This window comes from Myxocyprinus asiaticus, chromosome 34 (assembly GCF_019703515.2).
Source record: "Myxocyprinus asiaticus isolate MX2 ecotype Aquarium Trade chromosome 34, UBuf_Myxa_2, whole genome shotgun sequence".
NCBI classification, from domain to species: domain Eukaryota; kingdom Metazoa; phylum Chordata; class Actinopteri; order Cypriniformes; family Catostomidae; genus Myxocyprinus; species Myxocyprinus asiaticus.
This window is the reverse complement of record NC_059377.1, coordinates 11,928,780-11,948,688: the sequence shown is the minus strand read 5'-3', so window position 1 is coordinate 11,948,688 and position 19,909 is coordinate 11,928,780. Positions and strand designations below refer to the sequence as shown.

At 36.4% G+C, this 19,909-nt stretch overlaps 1 protein-coding gene across 1 annotated transcript in view; it reads right to left on the bottom strand.

The window, feature by feature from the left end:
- LOC127425577 (atrial natriuretic peptide receptor 1-like) overlaps positions 1 to 19,909 on the bottom strand; it is a 184,632-nt gene that overhangs the window by 126,352 nt on the left and 38,371 nt on the right. The window contains exons 3-4 of the mRNA XM_051671711.1: positions 14,043 to 14,230; positions 605 to 718 (exon numbers count right to left, since the gene is read on the bottom strand). Coding sequence (XP_051527671.1) covers positions 605 to 718; positions 14,043 to 14,230 — 302 coding nt within the window. The remainder of the gene's footprint in view (positions 1 to 604; positions 719 to 14,042; positions 14,231 to 19,909) is intronic.

Here is a 19,909-nt window from a genome sequence, read left to right as displayed (position 1 = left end):
TTAAATGTAAACGTAAATGAAAATTCTCTCATTTACTCACCCTCATGCCATCTCAGATGTGTATGGCTTTCTTTCTTCTGCAGAACACAAATTAAGATTTTTAGAAGAATATTTCAGCTCTGTAGGTCCATACAATGCAAGTAAATTGTGTCCAGAACATTGAAGGTCCAAAAAGCACATAAAGTGGTTAAATACATAAATGTATCTTTAGGAGCGATATAATAGGTGTGGGTGAGAAACAGATCAATATTTATGTCCTTTTTTACTATAAATTCTCCTCCCTTCCCAGTGGGTTGCAATATGCACAAAGAATGCAAATCACCAAAAAACAAAAAGAAGAATTTGAAAGTGGAGATTTATAGTTTTTCTTTTTCCTTTTTTTTATTTTTAAGTTCTGGCCACCATTCACTTTGTATGGACCTACAGAGCTGAGATATTTTACTAAAAATCTTCATTAGTGCCCTGCAGATGAGAGAAAGTCATACACATCTAGGATGGCATGACGGTGAGTAAGTTATGAGACAATTTTCATTTTTTGGTGAACTATTCCTATCACATCACACAAAATTTATTTTGACACTTGAAATCTGCTGGTAGTTCTTACCAGAGAATCTTCCACGCTGAAGTTAAACATGTCCATGGCATCTGTCTTCAGTCTGGACACAAAGTGCTTGTATTCGGGGTTCTGAGGCTCTCTGTAGGTCAAGATCTTCACGCTCTGTGAGGATTAAACAGAAAAAGAAATTGTATGCACAGTCTGTAATGTAAAAGACGCAAACACACACACTGGTCATGTCCATGAAGGAAGTTACACATGTATGAGTCACAGCCAAGCAGAACATCTAAATCTTTTTCAACTAATCAAATCAACAAATGAGCTCAAGGACAGCCACATAAAGCCAAAGAGCTGGTCAACAAGGAGTTTGCACAACACTTACTGATTTTTATAATTTGATGTTCTTATGATTTGTTTAAAGGTAGATGCATGGTACAATTCAGAGGAATCAGTGCACTAGCCTTCAACTGATTATCTCTTAATTTTCATTTTCAGTACTTAATGACTATTTTTGTAACGATACATCATTTGTGTGTCTCAGCCTCTCATGTGAATTAAAGGTGCTATGTTTGAAGAGCTGCATTTAGTTAACGCCAAGACCAACCGGTCATGACAAATCCAATTTATGTGCAACTGCATTATAATGTGTTATTTATAAAAATTTATTAATTTGACTAAATTAACATGTTAAATTGACAGCCTATTCAAAACAGAACCAGAATAAAATATTTTTCATATGTATTTCATGTCCACAAAGCCTGGAGTGTTTTGTTTTCGCTCTTTCACAGAGGTAAACTTCTCTAAGAAAATGTTTTTATGTGATCTGTTGACATTCAATTTCAGGAGAATTCTGCACTGTACCAAAATGAAGCTCATAAACAATTTTCTTATGCATCTGTGCAGGAAAAGGCTGTAATTCAAAGACAAGCTGTGAAAAGAGGTTATTATCTAAACATTTAGATATATTTTCAAATCATACAAAGCGAAAGACAGATAAAGCAGTCCCAGTGTTTCACTGTGTTTCTCTCTGAGGACACTCAGATTCATGTATCAGATTATGATTCATGTGAAGTGGACAGCATAATGGAAACTGAAGTTGTGTGTCTGACCCTCTGAAAGAAAGAGCTCCTGCTGGCATCCATAGGATATCAAACAGGATAGAACACAGGAGGACAAAACAGATTGCAAGCAAACTTAAAGATGAACATGATTACATTTTAGAGGAGACTTCCTATAAGATTTTATTCTAAGGCAAGCATCACTATAACTATAGATGCTGTTTACAAACATTCTCAGCGGTGGCACTTCTGGGTTCTTTTAGCACCCCATAACAGAATTGCGTTCAATGGGTGCTTCTTTTAAATTGAGCTAATGCCAAAATGTGCAGTTAATGGAGTTGAAACTCCCCATTTTTAAAAGCATATTTCAGATTGGGTTTCTTAAGACTTCTATCTGGATCAGTTGATAAGGCCAAACTCAGGATTTTACATAAATTATAATATTACATGGATCACCCTCATTATAATCGCGTCTTCTCTAATAAAACCCAATTGACCCGTAACTGGTGATCGGACAAACTCGCAATCGCAAACAGCTGTTTTAATTTTCAAAATGCAACTGCTATGACAGATATGAGGCCAAATATGATCTAACGCTGATCTTATATGAACAAGATCACCATGGAAGATCTTACGAGATGAACAGGGCCCTGTCTCCACCACTGCAGTGCATACACTTTGTGAAAGGATTTTGGAATAAAAATAATGTACTACTAACGTAGTAAAATTGTTTATTTTGAATGCAAAAAATTTCATTAGCAGAAACAAACATTATTACATTATATAATGCTTAACCAGGAAGCACGGTTGCCTGCTGTGTGATGACACTTAATTGCTCATACTAAGGTTAGGGTTTTTTAGGGCTCTAAAAATAGGCTCTTTAATTGATTACAATTTTTAAAGGGGTCATGTCATGAGGAATCAAATTTTCCTTGATATTTTGACATATAAGAGGTCATTCTACTATTAAAAAAATTATGTAAATATCAGAACTCAAAAATGTAATCCCCAATGCTGCAAATAAAGCATTTATTGAAACCAAGTTGCAAAAACACCTTGTGCTCTACTTCTGCAACTACACTACATCACAAGGGGTACAGTAATTCATGACCACCTCTATAGTGAAAAAACATCAACACCTACTTAAAATCATTGCACCCTTGGGCATACCCATTTGTGCTTCAGTTCATACTCAGAAACAGTGAGAGAGAGCAGGACAGACAGGCCTATCGTGTGGCCTCACTATTCCTGAACATCAAAGGGGACCCCATCTGGAATATTTTAAATTATTTTTGTAAATATTCTTGCATTAGACAGACATCTTTGACCGCTTGATACATATCTCGGGCTGCTTTAAAAAGATGCATTGTCAAGTTACAACTCTGAAAAGGAGAAACCATTCGGTTTCATTCAGCTGCTGCCTCTTGCTGTTTAAGCACAAACGCATCATGGACACGTTCTTTCGCCCATCTACAGTTTTTTTAATTGTTGGTGTATGAAAACATGCGTTAGATGGACGTCTTTTACTGTTTTTATACGTTTCCGGCGATGTGATTCAAATGAAGATAATGTGTGCATCTAGTTCACACTGTGCTTTGGACTATATTTGTGCGTCATGTGGATGTGTCTTCATCGTATTTCAGCATGGATTGCGTATTTTTTTGGCTCATATCAGCGTGGATTGCTTGTGAACCAGTCATAAAAAGTTTCAAGCTTTGCAAAGCAACTATTATTGTAGGATGGGGCAGTTAATAACACTTGGACCCCATGCAAAACAGTAAGTAAACCATTTATTTCATGAATATTTCAAATGTCATGACTGTCTGATAGTTAATGGCACTGCTGTGCTTCCAGTAAGTGAACAGTTTAATATATTCGGATGCAATGTGTTGGATGTGCATTACGTGTAAACCCTGAAATTTAGTTTTATAATACTGTGGGGTTGTTCATTCTCTTTCAATTGAGTTTTAAATATGGCTGATTTCGAGGGGCTGCACGATGTTTGCCAATCATAACACTGGGCATTATATTAACGTTTTAAGGAGGCACTTAGGCCAAAGTGTTTCAGACTGAGGGCCAGAGACAGGGTAACAAAAAAATTATCATATATCACTAAATTATAACTGTTTTGGTGAGAAAAAACAAAACAAAACTTAACATTATCAGTGAAAATAACAAAATTATTAAAAAAAATTCATGACCCCTTTAATCAAATTATGTATATGAAATGCACATTAATTGAATTAAATGCAATTAATTACATATTGTAAAGAGGAGGCGAGAAGCAGTTTTCCTGGTTCAGGTCAGGGTTTATTTTCTCTCTCTCTGCAGCACCAATTACAGTCTCCCAGTCTTTGCGTTATGCACAAAGTTAATCAACAATTACACACCGCTTCACAAAAATAAACTCTCATCATTTGTAATAAAAAACTCCTTGCTTCTTGCTCGGGTCTGTCGTGCCCAGGCTCTCCCTCTCCTATTTGCGGTGTGTCTCTATTTATGCCGCTCTCCCTGTGCTCACTGAAATTAGAGACAGGTGTTATACATAATTTAGCTCAGGTGTAAGCGCCCTTACCGCTTTTTCTCTCTCCGGAGAGATGCTTGACCACGCCCCCGCTGCCACACATATATAGCATTATTTGCTGAAAAAAGCCCCCAAATGAAGATAATTCAATATAAATATTATATAATAATTAAAATAATAATAAATATAATATGTAGGGCCTATAATAAATATAATAACTCAGATTTTCAGATTGAAATATATTGCGAGTAAAGTATTGATTAGACAATGCAAAAAGTGACTTCAGAAGTCAATATATTGTTTGTTTTATTCGTGTATCATTGAACATGCCTACAGCTGACAGCGATCCATTTGAGTTCATCAGTCTGCCCTGTTTTCACAGGACACATTTCTGTATTCTGTCTGCGCTACTTTTAATGGTTGTCTTTGTACAAGTGTGTGCATCAATGCTATTGTAGCATCTCAATGGCTTTCAGCATCGTAAACGCTGCGAAATTAGAACACAGTGTCAAGTTAAAAGTTGTTGAAACTTTAAAAATCGCTGTCAAGAACGCGTGTATGAACTATGAACGCTTTAATGTAACAATAATTGCTCACGTTTTTTCGAAAATTTAAAAATCGAATGTCAATATATATAATTTAGAATATGATTAAAGTTTGATTTGCAGGTATACTCCTAATTTGTTGGCTAATGGTCGTTATTTTTGCGGTCTAATTTGCTTTTCTACCTTAAACCTAGTATTAATTTTAACAGACTGGTAACTGGTACTGTAGTTAAAGAGAAGACAATAAATGAAGACTATTTGTCATTGCCCTGACCAACTGTTTGATGAGCATGATGTGTTGCACTACAGTCTTCAAATTTTATCACATATATGTCCAAACAGAACAGTCCCCTCTGATGTAAACAAATGATTAAACAATTTTCTGTACAAACTGTTAGCTGTATCATAGGCCTAATGGTATGATTGCTGTCTGTTGGCATGTAAATGTCAGCTCACCACAGCTGTTAGTTAATGCCACCGAATGTAAATAATCTGTGTGAGAACTCATTATAATGCAGTTCCTTGGGGTGAAACGACATTTAGTTCAGTCAAACAACACATCCCCCTTCGGTTTAAAGCAGGGGCGGACTGGGAAGAGAAATCTGCCTGGGATTTTACATAGAAACTGGCATAAAATTTATTGTTGGGGGGGGGTGGATCTGGTGTCGCTGTCCTTTTCTGTATATCACTGCCCCCTTTGGCATATCACAATGCCATTTTGTGGCCCGTTCTGCATAACGCGGCGGCCCATTTCAGCTTATCGTGGCCCATTCGTCCCCGTTTCACGGCTGGGGTTTAAACCCCTAGTCCACCCCTGGTTTAAAGGCAGATGAAGTTCTTGCATGCCAGTCAGTTCAATTATGTGACATTAAACATGTTTATGATTTAACTGTATTTTGAAGAATCAATTTGTAGAATCATTCTTTTTGAAGAAGAGACACTTACATTTTTTTTTACATTTTTTTTAATGGAACTAGCTCATGCAAAACTTTCCAACACAATGCTCGGGAGTTGCTATGCGGTTGCTAACGTGTTCTGAGTGGTTGCTAGATGGTTTCAACTGAAGGGCATTCAGGGTGGTTGCTAGGTGTTGCTTACTGGCCCAAGTCAAAAGAACCCACCCCAAGCCCCTAATGGATGTTTTGGCTGTTTTATTGTCTGCCAGGTGAAAATCATATGTTTGATCCCTCAGCAAAGTACTAACACACCTCTCCTCAACAAGCCACACAAATTGAGGTATTAGTCATGTCTGTAGCACAAACGATATGGGATGAGTTACTCACTGAAGTTAAATACACAAATTCCTAACCCTGAGTATGAGCAATAATAATAGAGATGTTTGCCTTAGAGATAGGTCAAATGGATTTTGTACATTTATTAATGAAACTTTAAAGACAAAATGACAAAGCCGAACCTGCAGAAACTGGAAATTTAGATGATGACACAGTGAGATCCCATTCAAATGTAATTTAATAAATAACAGCTTTTAAGTAATCATGCATCTATTTTGAAATGTGTTTCTGATAAAACCATGCACAGATGAATTGTCTACCTGATGTCATCTGAGACAATTACAAATCAAAATATTCCAAAAATAGTGCTTTGGCAGAACAGCTTAAAATATATAGCTATTTGTAGTCTAGTTCTGATTTCTACATGTGTAAAGTTAATTTTCTGGCACAGCAGGGGGTTTTGGTTGGCAGTAGGGATGCTCCGATACTGAAGTTTTTAACCAGATCGGGTTTCAGTACGACAAGCCCGATTCCAAATCCGATACTGTGTGTTAGCCATGTTCATTACCGTCAAGCTCAAAAAATGGCATAAAAGAATAATAAAAGCACCATTAAAGTAGTCCATATGGCTCGTGCATTTTATTTTAAAGTCTCTTGAAGACATACAACAGCTTTGTGAATCTCAAATAAATAACATACAGTGCATTCAGAAAGTATTTAGACCCCTTGTTTTTTTCACATTTTGTTATGTTGCAGACTTATGCTAAAATACTTTAAATTATTTGATTTTTTTCACATCAATCTACACTCCATGCTCCATAATGACAAAGCTGATTTTTGATAACTTTGCAAATTTATTAAAAAGAAAAACTGAAATATCACATTGAAATAAGCAGTGTTGTAGTACTCGTGTCCAGGACTCGGACCTCAGTAGAAAACTTTGTCTAGAACGCATAAAGGATTTTTCAGAATCTATGTGGTGGCACATACGTAGAAAATTCAAAAATATGTGGAACAAAATCATAAATCATTATTACGAGTTATAATTATGACTGGAACTTAAGATCATGTAGACGTGTGTTCATGCGTTTATGACGGGTGCAGTTTTACATAGAGACGGACGGAGACTGGCTCACGTAATGCGAGTTCATCACAAATGTAGGCTAAAACAATTAAGTAATCCCATTGTTAAAAGGACAAACATCCATCCATCCATCCATCCATGAAAAATCATGTGAATTGCTCCAACGCCTGAATTATAATGAATTTTGATAACATAACACTAGAGGACAATACCTGACAAAAAACTAAATAAATAAATAAACTTCAAATAAATGACAAGAAGGCACTGTTGTTTACAGTGGAAAATTATTTTTCTGACATCTCATTTTTTATTTCCTTGATTATTGTATAGGCCTATATACAATAGGTAGATAGATAGATAGACAGACAGACAGACAGACAGGAGTCAACCTGTGGCAAATTCAATTGATTGGACATGATTTGGAAAGGCACACATGTCTATATAAGGTCTCACAGCTGAAAATGCATATCAGAGCAAAAACCAAGCCATGAGGTCAAAGGAACTGATCCAGGTGTGAAAAGCTTGTCACATCATGCCCAAAAAGGCTTGAGGCTGTAATTGCTGCCAAAGGTGCTTCAACTAAGTACTGAGTTAAGGGTCTGAATACTTATGTCAATGTGATATTTCAGTTTTTTTTCTTTTATAATAAATTTTCAAAGTTATAAAAAAATTGTTTTTTGCTTCGTCATTATGGGGTATGGAGTATAGATTGATGTGAAGAAAAAAAATAATTTAAAGCATTTTAGCATAAGGCTGCAACATAACAAAATATGAAAAAAATTAAGGGGTCTGAATAATTTCTGAATACACTGCATAATCTGCATGCACAGTGAACTTCAGTAAATGAGCGCTGCTCTGTTGTATCTCACACACACACAGCATGCGCAGGCTGATGACGTACTGCTGTTTTCAGCTCTCAGCACAATGTGTGAGCGCTCCACACAAACTGCATCTCAGATGTAGATGCTCGATAGTTCGGTTCACTTATAACATGCATTGAGATCAGAACCGGAAAAGCACTTCACCTGGGTAGGGTTGCATCAGCTGTGCATAAAGACTCACGTAAGTTGGGACGTAAAGTTCACGCTAAGGGTTTAGTAACTACTAGTTAGTCTGTAACTAAGTCAGCACTTATTTTGGTTAAGGCAAGACTTAGCAAGTAGGCCATAAGCTCTCAAAAAAGTAATGCATAGTCGCATACTATGACGTTTACCTGTTTTGATCCAATAAACAGCCTTCAAATTTATACACAGAAGTGTTAAAAAGCCATGAATTTCACTGTGAAGTTTTATCTTGTTACGGTTGATGTTCAAACCTTGTTTGCTCACGTAACTGTCAGCTGTAATAAATTACATCCCCATTAAAATATGATATGTAATAAAAGTAGATTTGATAAGCAGTATATTTGCCCTATGTAAACAACAATATATAGGAAATGTATCTAAAATAAATAAGGGGTGATAAATAAATACTAATTAATAGATTTATTAATTTGAATCCTATATATTTTGAATGTGTTGAAAATTGACACCGGGCAACACACCCTGGAAAGTGCACCGTTAGATCAGTTTCTTGCTGAAGAACTTTTTTCTCTCTGTAAACGAGTGTAAATGTCAACATCATCATATACTGTTTGTCTAAAGGATTGAAGTCTTCATGGATTGAAGTCTGTCATGCAAAACATGCGTGACATAAACTGAATAGGAAGATTGACATTTTTGTTTTAACATTTGTCTTTAAAGTTTATACTTAATAGTTTATTATAGTACTTTATACCACAGGGCTTTGATTGGTTGACAGACGTTCTACAGTGTGCAATAGAGCTAAACAGTCTGGTTCCAGAAGTAAAAATCCCATTCATTTTTTCCATAAACAAACTGATTTTAAACTACATCTTATAAACCTTTAAAGAAAGACATACCTTGAGCTCCGTGGTTGTTCATCGATGGCATATGCTTCCATTATCAGTCTGCATTATTTCAACTTCATTGTTTAAAATCATGTTTGAAAGTGGAATTCCTGGTATACAACTACATTACCCGTGGTCCAGCAGAGAAAGCTTCACCAATCAGAGAACCATGGCAAAAATTAGTGTTAGGGTTGGCTGAAAAGTGGGCGGGCACTGTTGCGCTCTATTATTTTTCAGTTAACGCACGGCTATAAAGTAGTTTCAGGTCTTGACTGCATGCCTGACAGGCAACCACAGCAAAATAACCAAATAAAACAAAGACATTTGACAAACAATGTCTATCATATCCTAAATATTTTTTAATATCTGTGAAAAGCACCCTCGTTCTCTCTCTCGCTCTCACCCACACTTTCACACACTGACAATCATACATACATATACACAAAGACACTCGCGAGTGAGAAACACACGGAGCCTTGATGTCAAGGCACCCCTGCAGTTTAGCAGACTGAACGTTTAGCAACTGAAAAGCTCCACTCCAAAAATGGCAACACTACCACCCTGTTACTGAGAAGTGTAGTAACTAACAACTTTGCAATTTGAAGCGATGTTACAGATGAAGAAAGCTGCAGCAGACATAGGTAATCTCACACAGGCACAAGCTCTCTCTCTCTCTCTCTCTCACACACACACACACACAAACACACAAACACACAATAAATTGTTGCTCCAATAAGTGCTTTAGAGCAGCCCAAGCCTCCGTTACTAGTTCTAAAGTGACGTTTACGAACTAGCAATGAAGGCTTGGGCTGTATCAAAGTAAGACTCTGAATCCGTGGCATAAGAAAGTAGTTCCACTCACAAGAGTGTTTTAAGGACAAAAACAATGAAAGATGTCTTAAAGTGCGGTAACTGTGGTACAAGCAAAATAATTGATTACAGCCCTTTGAATTATTGAAAAATAATTTGCTTCACATCGTGACCGCATTACCAACTCGGGTGTGCATTATTTTTCAATAATTCAACGGTCCGTCATCAATTATTCTTTACTTACACTTTATAGTTTCTGAATGTCTCATTTATTTCAATTGTTTCATGCTCTCTGCAGCCAATAAATCACCATTTTTATAATAATTGCAAGTTAACTCATATTCCATGTTGTCATCTGCCTAATTTGGCTACCAAATGACAGATGAATTTGCAGCACAATCCTGTTGAGTTTGATTTGACGCCAAAAACAAAAATATGGAAGTGTTTTCTCTATTTATTTTTCTATCCTAAATATGCACAATTATGGTTATTTGCATTTTATTATTTAACATTTAAAAAGGAAAAAAATATAACTGCACAACTCAAAATACAGGCTCATTTATTTACTCAAGGTACCTTGAAAGAGGCTGAGCCTGTATTCTGAGTTCTGAAGTTGTATTTTTTCCTCTATAAATTTTTGACGTAATTTGCACCTCTGAATTTAAGGTGTGAGTTTATTTAAGTATCTTCTAAAAATTGTTTAACATTTAGCATTGTTTTTCCCTGCCATCCGCATCCCTATCACAACAGACCTGCACCCATTTTTAGGTTGTGATTTACCAGTTGAGAAACACTGCTGTAAACGGCTCAAAACAATACTAATTGAATGGAGATGTATTGTATCGACCAGTGGTCAGACCCCTGCTTGTGTATATTTAATAATGAACAACCATTCTTCAGGAATAACAAAGAATTTTATTGGTCACTTTCACCAGATGCTCCCTCTAAAATGTTCCGTTTTCTATTGGTAAAAAAGAGAGCTTGTGTAGCACTGTTGTCTCAGGTCGTGCCTCCACAGAGGCCTGATCAAAGGCAGAGAGATAAATTTGCTCTGGACAGCCAGCTGTTTCCAGCAGCCCATTCCCCCACTTCACACATTCTTTTTAAAGCCCACTGATTTTCTTATCACAAATGATTTCAAAATTGTTATATCTTTTCTCCCATCTGCTTTTCATGCAGGTTATTCTTTGTCTTATTGGTATATATTCTGCTACTTAATATCATATGGTAAGAAAAAGACATAGCTCTTTATGTTTTCATGCATGATTATTAGGGGTGTAAATATTTGCACCGACAACGGTTTGATTACGATTCTTTATATTACGATTACGATGCATGGTGAAATCTGAAATTTGGTCACAATTTGATTCGATGCGATCCAATTTGGTTCAATTATTTTAAAACAATTAATAATTATTTTCAAAAATATGCAGAAAAAAGCTTCAAAGTTTAGACTGAATGTTCTCAATTTAGACAGCACAGACTTGCACCAGACTTGAGCACTAGTGTCACAGATACATTAAGGAGGTTTGGCTTATAGTATGTGTGGCTGCATGTAAAAATATCCTAATGTTATATGCATTATAGGTCTGATATGAATAAAGGATAACATAATGCAACATAATGTCTTGATGCAAACACACACAAACAAACACGTGAACATTTATTGCACCAATAATTAGGCTATAAATGAAATATGCCTTGTGCAGATAGATAAGGCCCATGTTTAAATCAAACAGGATCATAAAATTAAGAACTATTTATTAGTAGCGTATAAAGGCGGTTTAGCACGGTATGTTGTACCTGCAAGTTCCCTAATAATTTTTAAAGGGAGAAGCGGCATGAAGTAGGCAGCTCCTCTTGTCAAGCACATTCACGAGAATGTTTTATCTTTTCATGACTGCCCCGACATTGACCAATCAGAGGTAACTTTAATCAACCAGCGTGTAGCTTTTAACTGGTTAGTACAGTCTGACATTGCTCAAAATTCCTTATATAGTGCACTACAAAGAGAGTGAGTGAATGAGTAAGTGATTTCACTCATTCACATTTTTTTAGGCTGTGTATGGATGGGCGATACCACTTATTTTCTTTTCGATCCGATACCAATAATTTCAAGCCCAATATCGTCAATACCAATACGATACTTCTATTAAATTGATTGATTTATTTATTTATTTTATTTCTTGGGATAAAATGTGTAATTTAAAATATAATTTTTAGACATAATTCGTCTTTTTTATTTTTTTACATTAAATATTAGTCTGCTTTTTTATTCCAACCATTACCCCTGGCTTATGTAAATATTACGTTTATACGTAAGGTTATGTTCTACCTAAGTTTAATGGTGCAACGCTCAAATATATAGCAGTGCGTAAATTGTGATTTAGTGCACATTTACGCCACAGTTAGGCTGAGTTGTAACTTATGTATAGCTGGTGCAACTGGCCCCAGAACATGAAAAAAAGCATATTAAACTACTGTGAACTAGCCCACACACAAACACTCTAAGGTCACAGTCTTCCTGGAGTGTTCCATCAAAATGAAAGCCCCAGGGTTTTAAAGTTAAGAAATTACGACTGAAATACTCTGTTATTGTATAACAAAATTCTAATATGTATTATTAATATTGTTGTTGTTATTAATAATAATAACACTAATAATTTTTTTGAAATTGTATTTTATTATTATTTTATATTCAATTACTATAATTTTTAAGATGACTGGGTTCCAAAAAAATTGGACTGATTTTCCTATTGCAACTAAAGTGAACAAAAAAGAGTTCAGATACAAGTTGAAAACATTTGTAAAGAGAACTGGCTTCTTTTCTATTGAAGACTTTCACTGGAATTACTATTAATTTTGCTGCTGCGTTATCCAGTTGGCTATTTAGAAATAAAGTTTTTCTCAATAGGTTACACATTTTTTATGTAATTGTTTTGTTTTCTCTATTTTATAATGAAATAATGTGTAGTTAGATGTTTTTGTATCTTTGCATTAGATTATATGCAAAGGTTATGTTAGGGTTAGTGTTAGGGTTAGGGTTATAGCCCCTAAACCTAACCATATCCCATACTGAGAATTCAGGTATCAGAATTAGATCAAAGAGAAAAAAATGGTGTCTGTGGATCCCTAGCTGGCAATGAGCCACATGAAGACTCAGAAGCCATGCAACATCCTTCACTATCATCCCCAGACCTGTCATATTTCTGCATATTTTATATTTCCAGTCATATTTCTTAGTGACTTTGAGCCACAAACAACACAGCACATTCCTCTGCACATGTCTCTATCTGATCTTAGCTGAAGCGAGGAAGCTGCAGTTGGCTGCTAATCACACATCAACAAAGACCTGCACAAATCTGTTTTTACTGTGAATATGCCTATGCATTTCCCTTTTCAAACCTGTGGACAGCGTTTAGTATTTTCATGACCCGACATTTACCAACTAATGGTATGCTTGGAATCTAAATAACATTGGAAATGAACCTCTTTTTCCATTTCTCCTTTTCACTTTTAAAGGGCCATATCAAAAAGTTTTTTTATCATTTTGTTTCTGTCCACTTACAATGTTAGTCAAGGTCTTGTCATTATTTGCCCTTTCTATGACCCTGGCACAGTGTTAACACTGGAAGTGAGTGCAATATCACTATTTTACTTATTTGAGGTTATTTATTTATTTTAAAAAATCATAAATGATTATTTAACTTTTTTATACTTAAATAACTGTTACATAAAATCTAGCTTGTGATATTTCTAGTTTCAGTCATCTTTTGTATCTAAGCAAATTTATATGCAGTTATAGCAATGCTAACATTGTCTAAAATCTCTAAATAGACATTAATTGTATAATACATTTTGTCTCAACAGCCATGTAAAATCCTTGCAAAGTTTAACACCAATGAATTTCCATTGAAATTAAAGTATGATACAAAGCTACCCATTATGCTGTGGCTGCAGTTTAGAACTTTATTCTGGAAAATCAACTTTGGATGAAAAATCGAATAAATGAAAAATAATCATGTCAAGGCAATAATTCAATATTTTTATTTTTTTCAAGAAATAATTTGTGCTTATGGGGGGGGGTCCTTGAACTCTCAAGGGAAATCTATATTTTAATGTGCAAAATGGTTGCAACATTTTTTTCAGATTATTTGCAATAAACGGTCTAGGTCTAAGAGATCTTTATGTTCTGAATGATAGAGTAATGTAAGTCAACTTAAAACATGGAACTCTTCTATTTCAAAAGACCAAGAAAATCTGGCTTTCCATGATAATAGATTCCATGTCAATATGCTACATTGTCTTTACATATCAGACTTACTTTAAATGCCTCCTTGGCTGCGTTATCATCAGCATCTCCTCGAGCCCATGGTTTGGCAGGGTGGCTCTGCAGACTGTATCCAAACAGATCGACATAGAAGAAGGCGTACTCCTCCTGAGGAAACCCCAACCTCCAGAACTCCACCATCAGCTTACGGAACGTTTCCCACTTGCAGCATACATACACAACTGCAAACATATAACAGAAAAACTCAATTATCTGTCTTAAGGTGATTCTTGGAGAAAAAGAGATTCAGGATTAATGAGAACTCAGTCACACCTTTTACTAGAATGGAATATGGTTCAATAGAAGTTAAGCTCATTTAACAGCATTTGTGGCATAATATTGATTACCACAAAAAATTATTTCAACTGGTCCCTTATTTAAAAAAACAAAACAAAACAATACTAAAAATCATGGTTACAGTACGGCACTATGAAAGTGAATGGGGCCAGTCTATAAAAGTTAAAATACATACTATTTCTAAAGTATAACCACAAGATGTAAACAATAAATGTGTTAACATGATTTTAGTATGATAAAAGCAGACATTTACCAGTGTTACAGCATTTACCAGATTACTGGGTTTACCAGCCTTACGTTGACATGATAACGAAGTTGTAATATTGGATATAACTTTAGACAGATAAGGTTAGTGAGCACTTTTATCACACTAAAATCTTGTTGACACATATAATTTTAATTGTAAGTGCCTTACTGTAACTTCGATTTTTGCTTTTTTTGCTAAACGAAATTATTTTTGTGGTAGTCAAATGCTACAAATGTTGTTGATTGAGCTGAACAACTGTCAAGTTAAAACTCACCAAAAGAGTCAAAATGGAAATACAGCACAAAGGAATCTTGGTGTCGCAAGTTGTACGACGTGATTTACACTTAACTTGATTTACCTATTTAAAACACGAAACAACTCTGCTGTCAACAACCCGATTTTTTGGGTAAGGTTTAGGGTTAGGGCAAACAACATTCTTATCAACATTAAATAATTTTCATCTGGTTTAAGGGTTAGGTCAGGATTGGGGTTGGGAATAGGGTTAGGGCAATGATTGTTTGATGCGAATGTTGTTCCAGGACAAACTGACATGGATACAGGGACAAGTACTACTAAATCACATGGTGTCATGAAAATCACCCCTCAAATCAGAGGGAAATTATTGGTTTAAAAGATTGCTGTTAAAGCTCCAGCCCTAAGTCTAATGCTATTCCATTAAACTCAGAAAGTCTGAACTTCCAACTTCCTACTTGGAAAAGTGCAATAGAATGCCTTTTGAAGTTGAAATTTCACATTTACGTGTGATTTACATGCTTAATTGTAATCAATCACTTTAAAGCAAAACAACTGAGCCAAAATTCCTACATTAGTAGGGTAGTAAAACCTGCTTGGCAAACGTTTAAAGAGAAGTGTGTAAAACATTGTAAATTATTCTCTCTTTTGATAATCATACACCTGCAAATGCTTGCATTGCGGCTTTGTTTATTTTAAATGTCTTCTATGCATTGGTCAACAAAACGGCTGGGTATTGATACAGATTTCCAGATTCGATTCGGATTCATAAGCTCTCGTCTTGATTCCGTTTCGATTTGATATCAATGTCACAAGATTTGCAGAGTCAGGACCCAAGGGGAAAAACACAATCCAGGCTTGAAGCCCACTGAAGCTGGGCTGGGGCAGACGAGCTGTGAACAGGACCGACGGGAACCAACTACGAACAGGGACATGAACAACACTGACATGGACACGAAACAAGACGAACTGGCACTGGACAGCACACACGAGGAGACTAAAATAGGGTAGGAAATCAAACAGGTTAATGGGCAGGGCAAGTGTAACAAATGAACTAATAATGGGCAAACAAGGAGGTGGGGTATGACGCAAGACTGAGAGACATGAGGTAATACAGAAACAAAACAAAGTCACATGCTCTCACAAGACACAGACACCTGAATGGCACAACCGCATATTGCCAAGACAACAGGCAAAATGCGCTCATGCCAACTGACAGATAAGACAAGAGAATGTACGGCAATGCTAACAAAGCAAAGACATGCATTCTCACAGTAGACAAAGCCTGAGCGTTCATCGCGAGGCAAACACCGTGCGATGCACGCAACAGGTGACAAAATGAGACAGGACACCTGTGCGAGAGTTTGGCCACACACAAACCAGACACCTCAGACCGAAGTGACCGAACTTCAGCACAACGTGAACACAGCTCGCGACCCGGGTGTCCGTGGTCGCGAGAGACTGACAGAAACAATTGACGTGAGTGTATGCCACCAAGATGACATAAGCGCAATGCACTCACGCCGATAACAGACAGAACATGGAGCATGCGTGTCCGGAACCCGACACCAACCAAAAACGAACCATACAGGAAAGTCAGGATCCAGACACCATGCTCCGAACATGAAAAATTACACCAACCGAGGAGCACACATCAGGGAAATCACAACCGAAGCCGTGCGCTCACACAAAGACGGTAAACGAAACACAAGACAGAGATAGAATGATGATGTCATGGTCCTGCCACACAAAAACCCAGACTGACAGAGTGACAGGACCATGACAATCAATTCATATGGGTATATTTCAGTTATAATGTCCCTTTTGCTAACATATGAAAGAAATTCTCTCCCAGCTAATGCTGTTTATTATACAGGGGACCTGTTAAATACATTAAGAAAATATTAATTTTACTTATCATATTTTATTAGATTTTGATAATTCTGGTCACATTTTAGCCTTTTAAAAATGAACAAATCCATGTATTCAATGAATAAATATAATAATATAATGCATATATTATTTTTTGTTACATGTTTATTGTTTAATTGCATAATTTACAAGTATTTACATATTTTTTTTTATTATTATTTTTTTTTTTACATGTGCTAACAACCGGCACTGTTCTTTAAGAAAATTGGCAGTTCTGTAAAGAGCTTCTGTAAATGAGCGCATGTTAACGAGAGAGACTCAAATGGTTTATCTCATCCGTGCCTAGAATAAAATGTTTCTTTTTTGTTATTTTTGATCAACAACAGACTGTAAAGAACAGAAAGGGTATTAAAAGAGACATACATTTCACGGAACAACTTTTTCTCTCAACCTGCAGTAAAAGGATCTCGCTGCTGAATACTCCACAACTATAATACACAATCACCGGTGAGTGAAATGTAAACATTTACCAGCCAGTTGCCAAATAAAAAATTTTTTAGTCGCATAGCTCGATGTTTGGTTGCACATGCGAGTGATTTCCTCTGATTGTAGTAGAGTGTTGAGCATAGTAAAAGACTGATCTTGGGATTTAAGAATCGATATCGAGAGGGGGCCTGGGTAGCTCAGTGAGCAAAGACGCTGACTACCACCCCTGGAGTCAAGTTCGAATCCCAGGGCAGGCTGAGTGACTCCAGCCAGGTCTCCTAAGCAACCAAATTGGCCCGGTTGCTAGGGAGGGTAGAGTCACATGGGTAACTTCCTCGTGGACGCTATAATGTGGTTCGCTCTCGGTGGGGCGCGTGGTGAGATGTGTGTGGATGCCACGGTGGGTGGTGTGAAGCCTCCACATGTGCTATATCTCTACAGTAATGCGCTCAACAAGCCACGTGATAAGATGCGTGGATTGACGGTCTCAGATGCGGAGGCAACTGAGATTCGTCCTCCGCCACCCAGATTGAGGCGAGTCACTACGCCACCACAGGGGCTTCCAAATTGGTGAGAAAAAGGGGAGAAAAAAAAATAAAAAAAATAATCGATATCGAGATCTTTCAAATGAAGATTGCGATGCATCTGAAAATCTATATTTTGACCCACCCCTAATGTATACATATAACACTTCGGAAGACAGAGATATTAAGTAGGAATACCGCACATCTGTTATTGAAAGGAACACAGAAATAGGTCTTGAACAGCATTCTTTTCTACATAACACTTTACCAACAACAGATGTTGATCTGAGAACATGTCCTACTTAATGTTTTTTTTTTCTTTTTTTTTTAAGAAGTTGAATTAACCTGAAGTTGAATTAACAAAAGGCACATTAACCATTTTTTTTTTTTTTTTTTGTAAATGAGAGGGGTTATTTGAAAGAGACAAAGAGGGTGAGAAGATGCATTTTCATTCCCTGCTTTCATTCTTCTTTCCACAGAATATTTTGGGGGTAACGCGGTGAGGGAGGGATGGAAGGTATTGTCTCAGTCTGTCACAGTCACTGAAGTGCAGCATATATCAGGCATATGAAGCAGTGGGGACTGGGAGTTATGTGCTTCACACTCTTAATTGCCAAACTGGGGTCAGATCATCACGGCAATTATCCACAGACCCTGCTCCTAACGATGGGCTTGATGAGTAAGTAATGAGGCATTAATTACAACAGCAGCTTAAGAAGAAATACAAGAGACAAAAACGATGACAGGAGAGGATAGTAGGGTTGACTAACGAAAATGCATTTGCATTTACACCTTCTTTGAATGTGTTCACAATCCGTCCCTGACCACCTCCCAATGTGGTTTCAGTGATCCAATTACAATGAGTCTTGTGTGTTCACATCTGTCATTTTAAGTGTTATTCGATAGCGATCCGATCACTGAAAACGCATGTTAATGCAAGGTGTCAATGGGGCCATTATGATTCTGTATCATCTGTTGAATAGAACCTTGATGAAGAAAGCCTTCATTTTTGTGCAGTAATTTCATAAAAAATTGATCATGAAGGAACTGCTGGTGACATAAGATAAATTGCTTTATCTGTTACTATGGTGCTCGGAAAATGACTTTGATCCCCATGTTTACGCAACTGATTTATGTTCAACCTCAAAGGCGTAATAAAACATAATCACATACTGCAACAATAACAAAAAGCACTTGTGTCTCTCAGGTGTGGATCCTCAGTGCTGCATCAGTAGATTCACGGCAGGTGGGACTTAAATAACAGTGACAGATGTGAGTGGGCTCGTTATTTCGGATGAAAAGATTACCAACCAGGACCACCAACAGCTCTTCATTTATGATGCACTGAGAATCACCCACAAGTCATTATCCTCTTTTCCAGTGTTTTCCAACCTTTTTTGCCATAAGTACCCCCACAGTACCATCAGTAAGGCTGAAGTACCCCTTCATCGACACAAAACCAAAGATGTGTACCAAAGACTAAACAACATTTAGCATTATTATTAATATTTATTATTATTGATCAATGAGTATTGCTTTGATCTATTTACATCCCTTTATTAATAGCCATTAGGGCTGGGTATTCATAAAGAGTTACTGATTCAATTCTGATTTACAAGCTGTCGATTTGATTCTGATTAAAATACGATTAATTTGGGTATATTTCAGCTATAATGTCCATTTTGCTTACATATGAAAGAAATTCTCTCTCAGCTAATGCTTTTAATTATACAGGGGACCTTTTAACTTGGTACAATACAAAATATTATATTTTTTTACCAATTTTATCTTATCATTAGTTTATCATAATATTGGTCATATTTCAGGTTTTTAAAAATACACGAATTCCATGTATTCCAACAATAAATATGATGCCTTGAAATTGCATATATTATATTTATACATACGGTATGTTTTATAACATGTTTGTTGTTAACATGCATAATTTGTACTACTTACAAGTATTTACAATGATATGTAGAAGATGAGCTAAAACGGCACTGCCTCTTTAAGACTGCCGGGTTTTCAGCCACTAAAGCCGCTTTTTCACTACATCCGACAAATGAAAGACGATAGACCGGAAGTCATTCATTTCCAATGGAGAGTCGCAGGGGTGATGCTTGGGGTTCCGATCGTCTCCAGATGGGACATTTTCAGATCCGATTTGAGTTATTGATGTATTC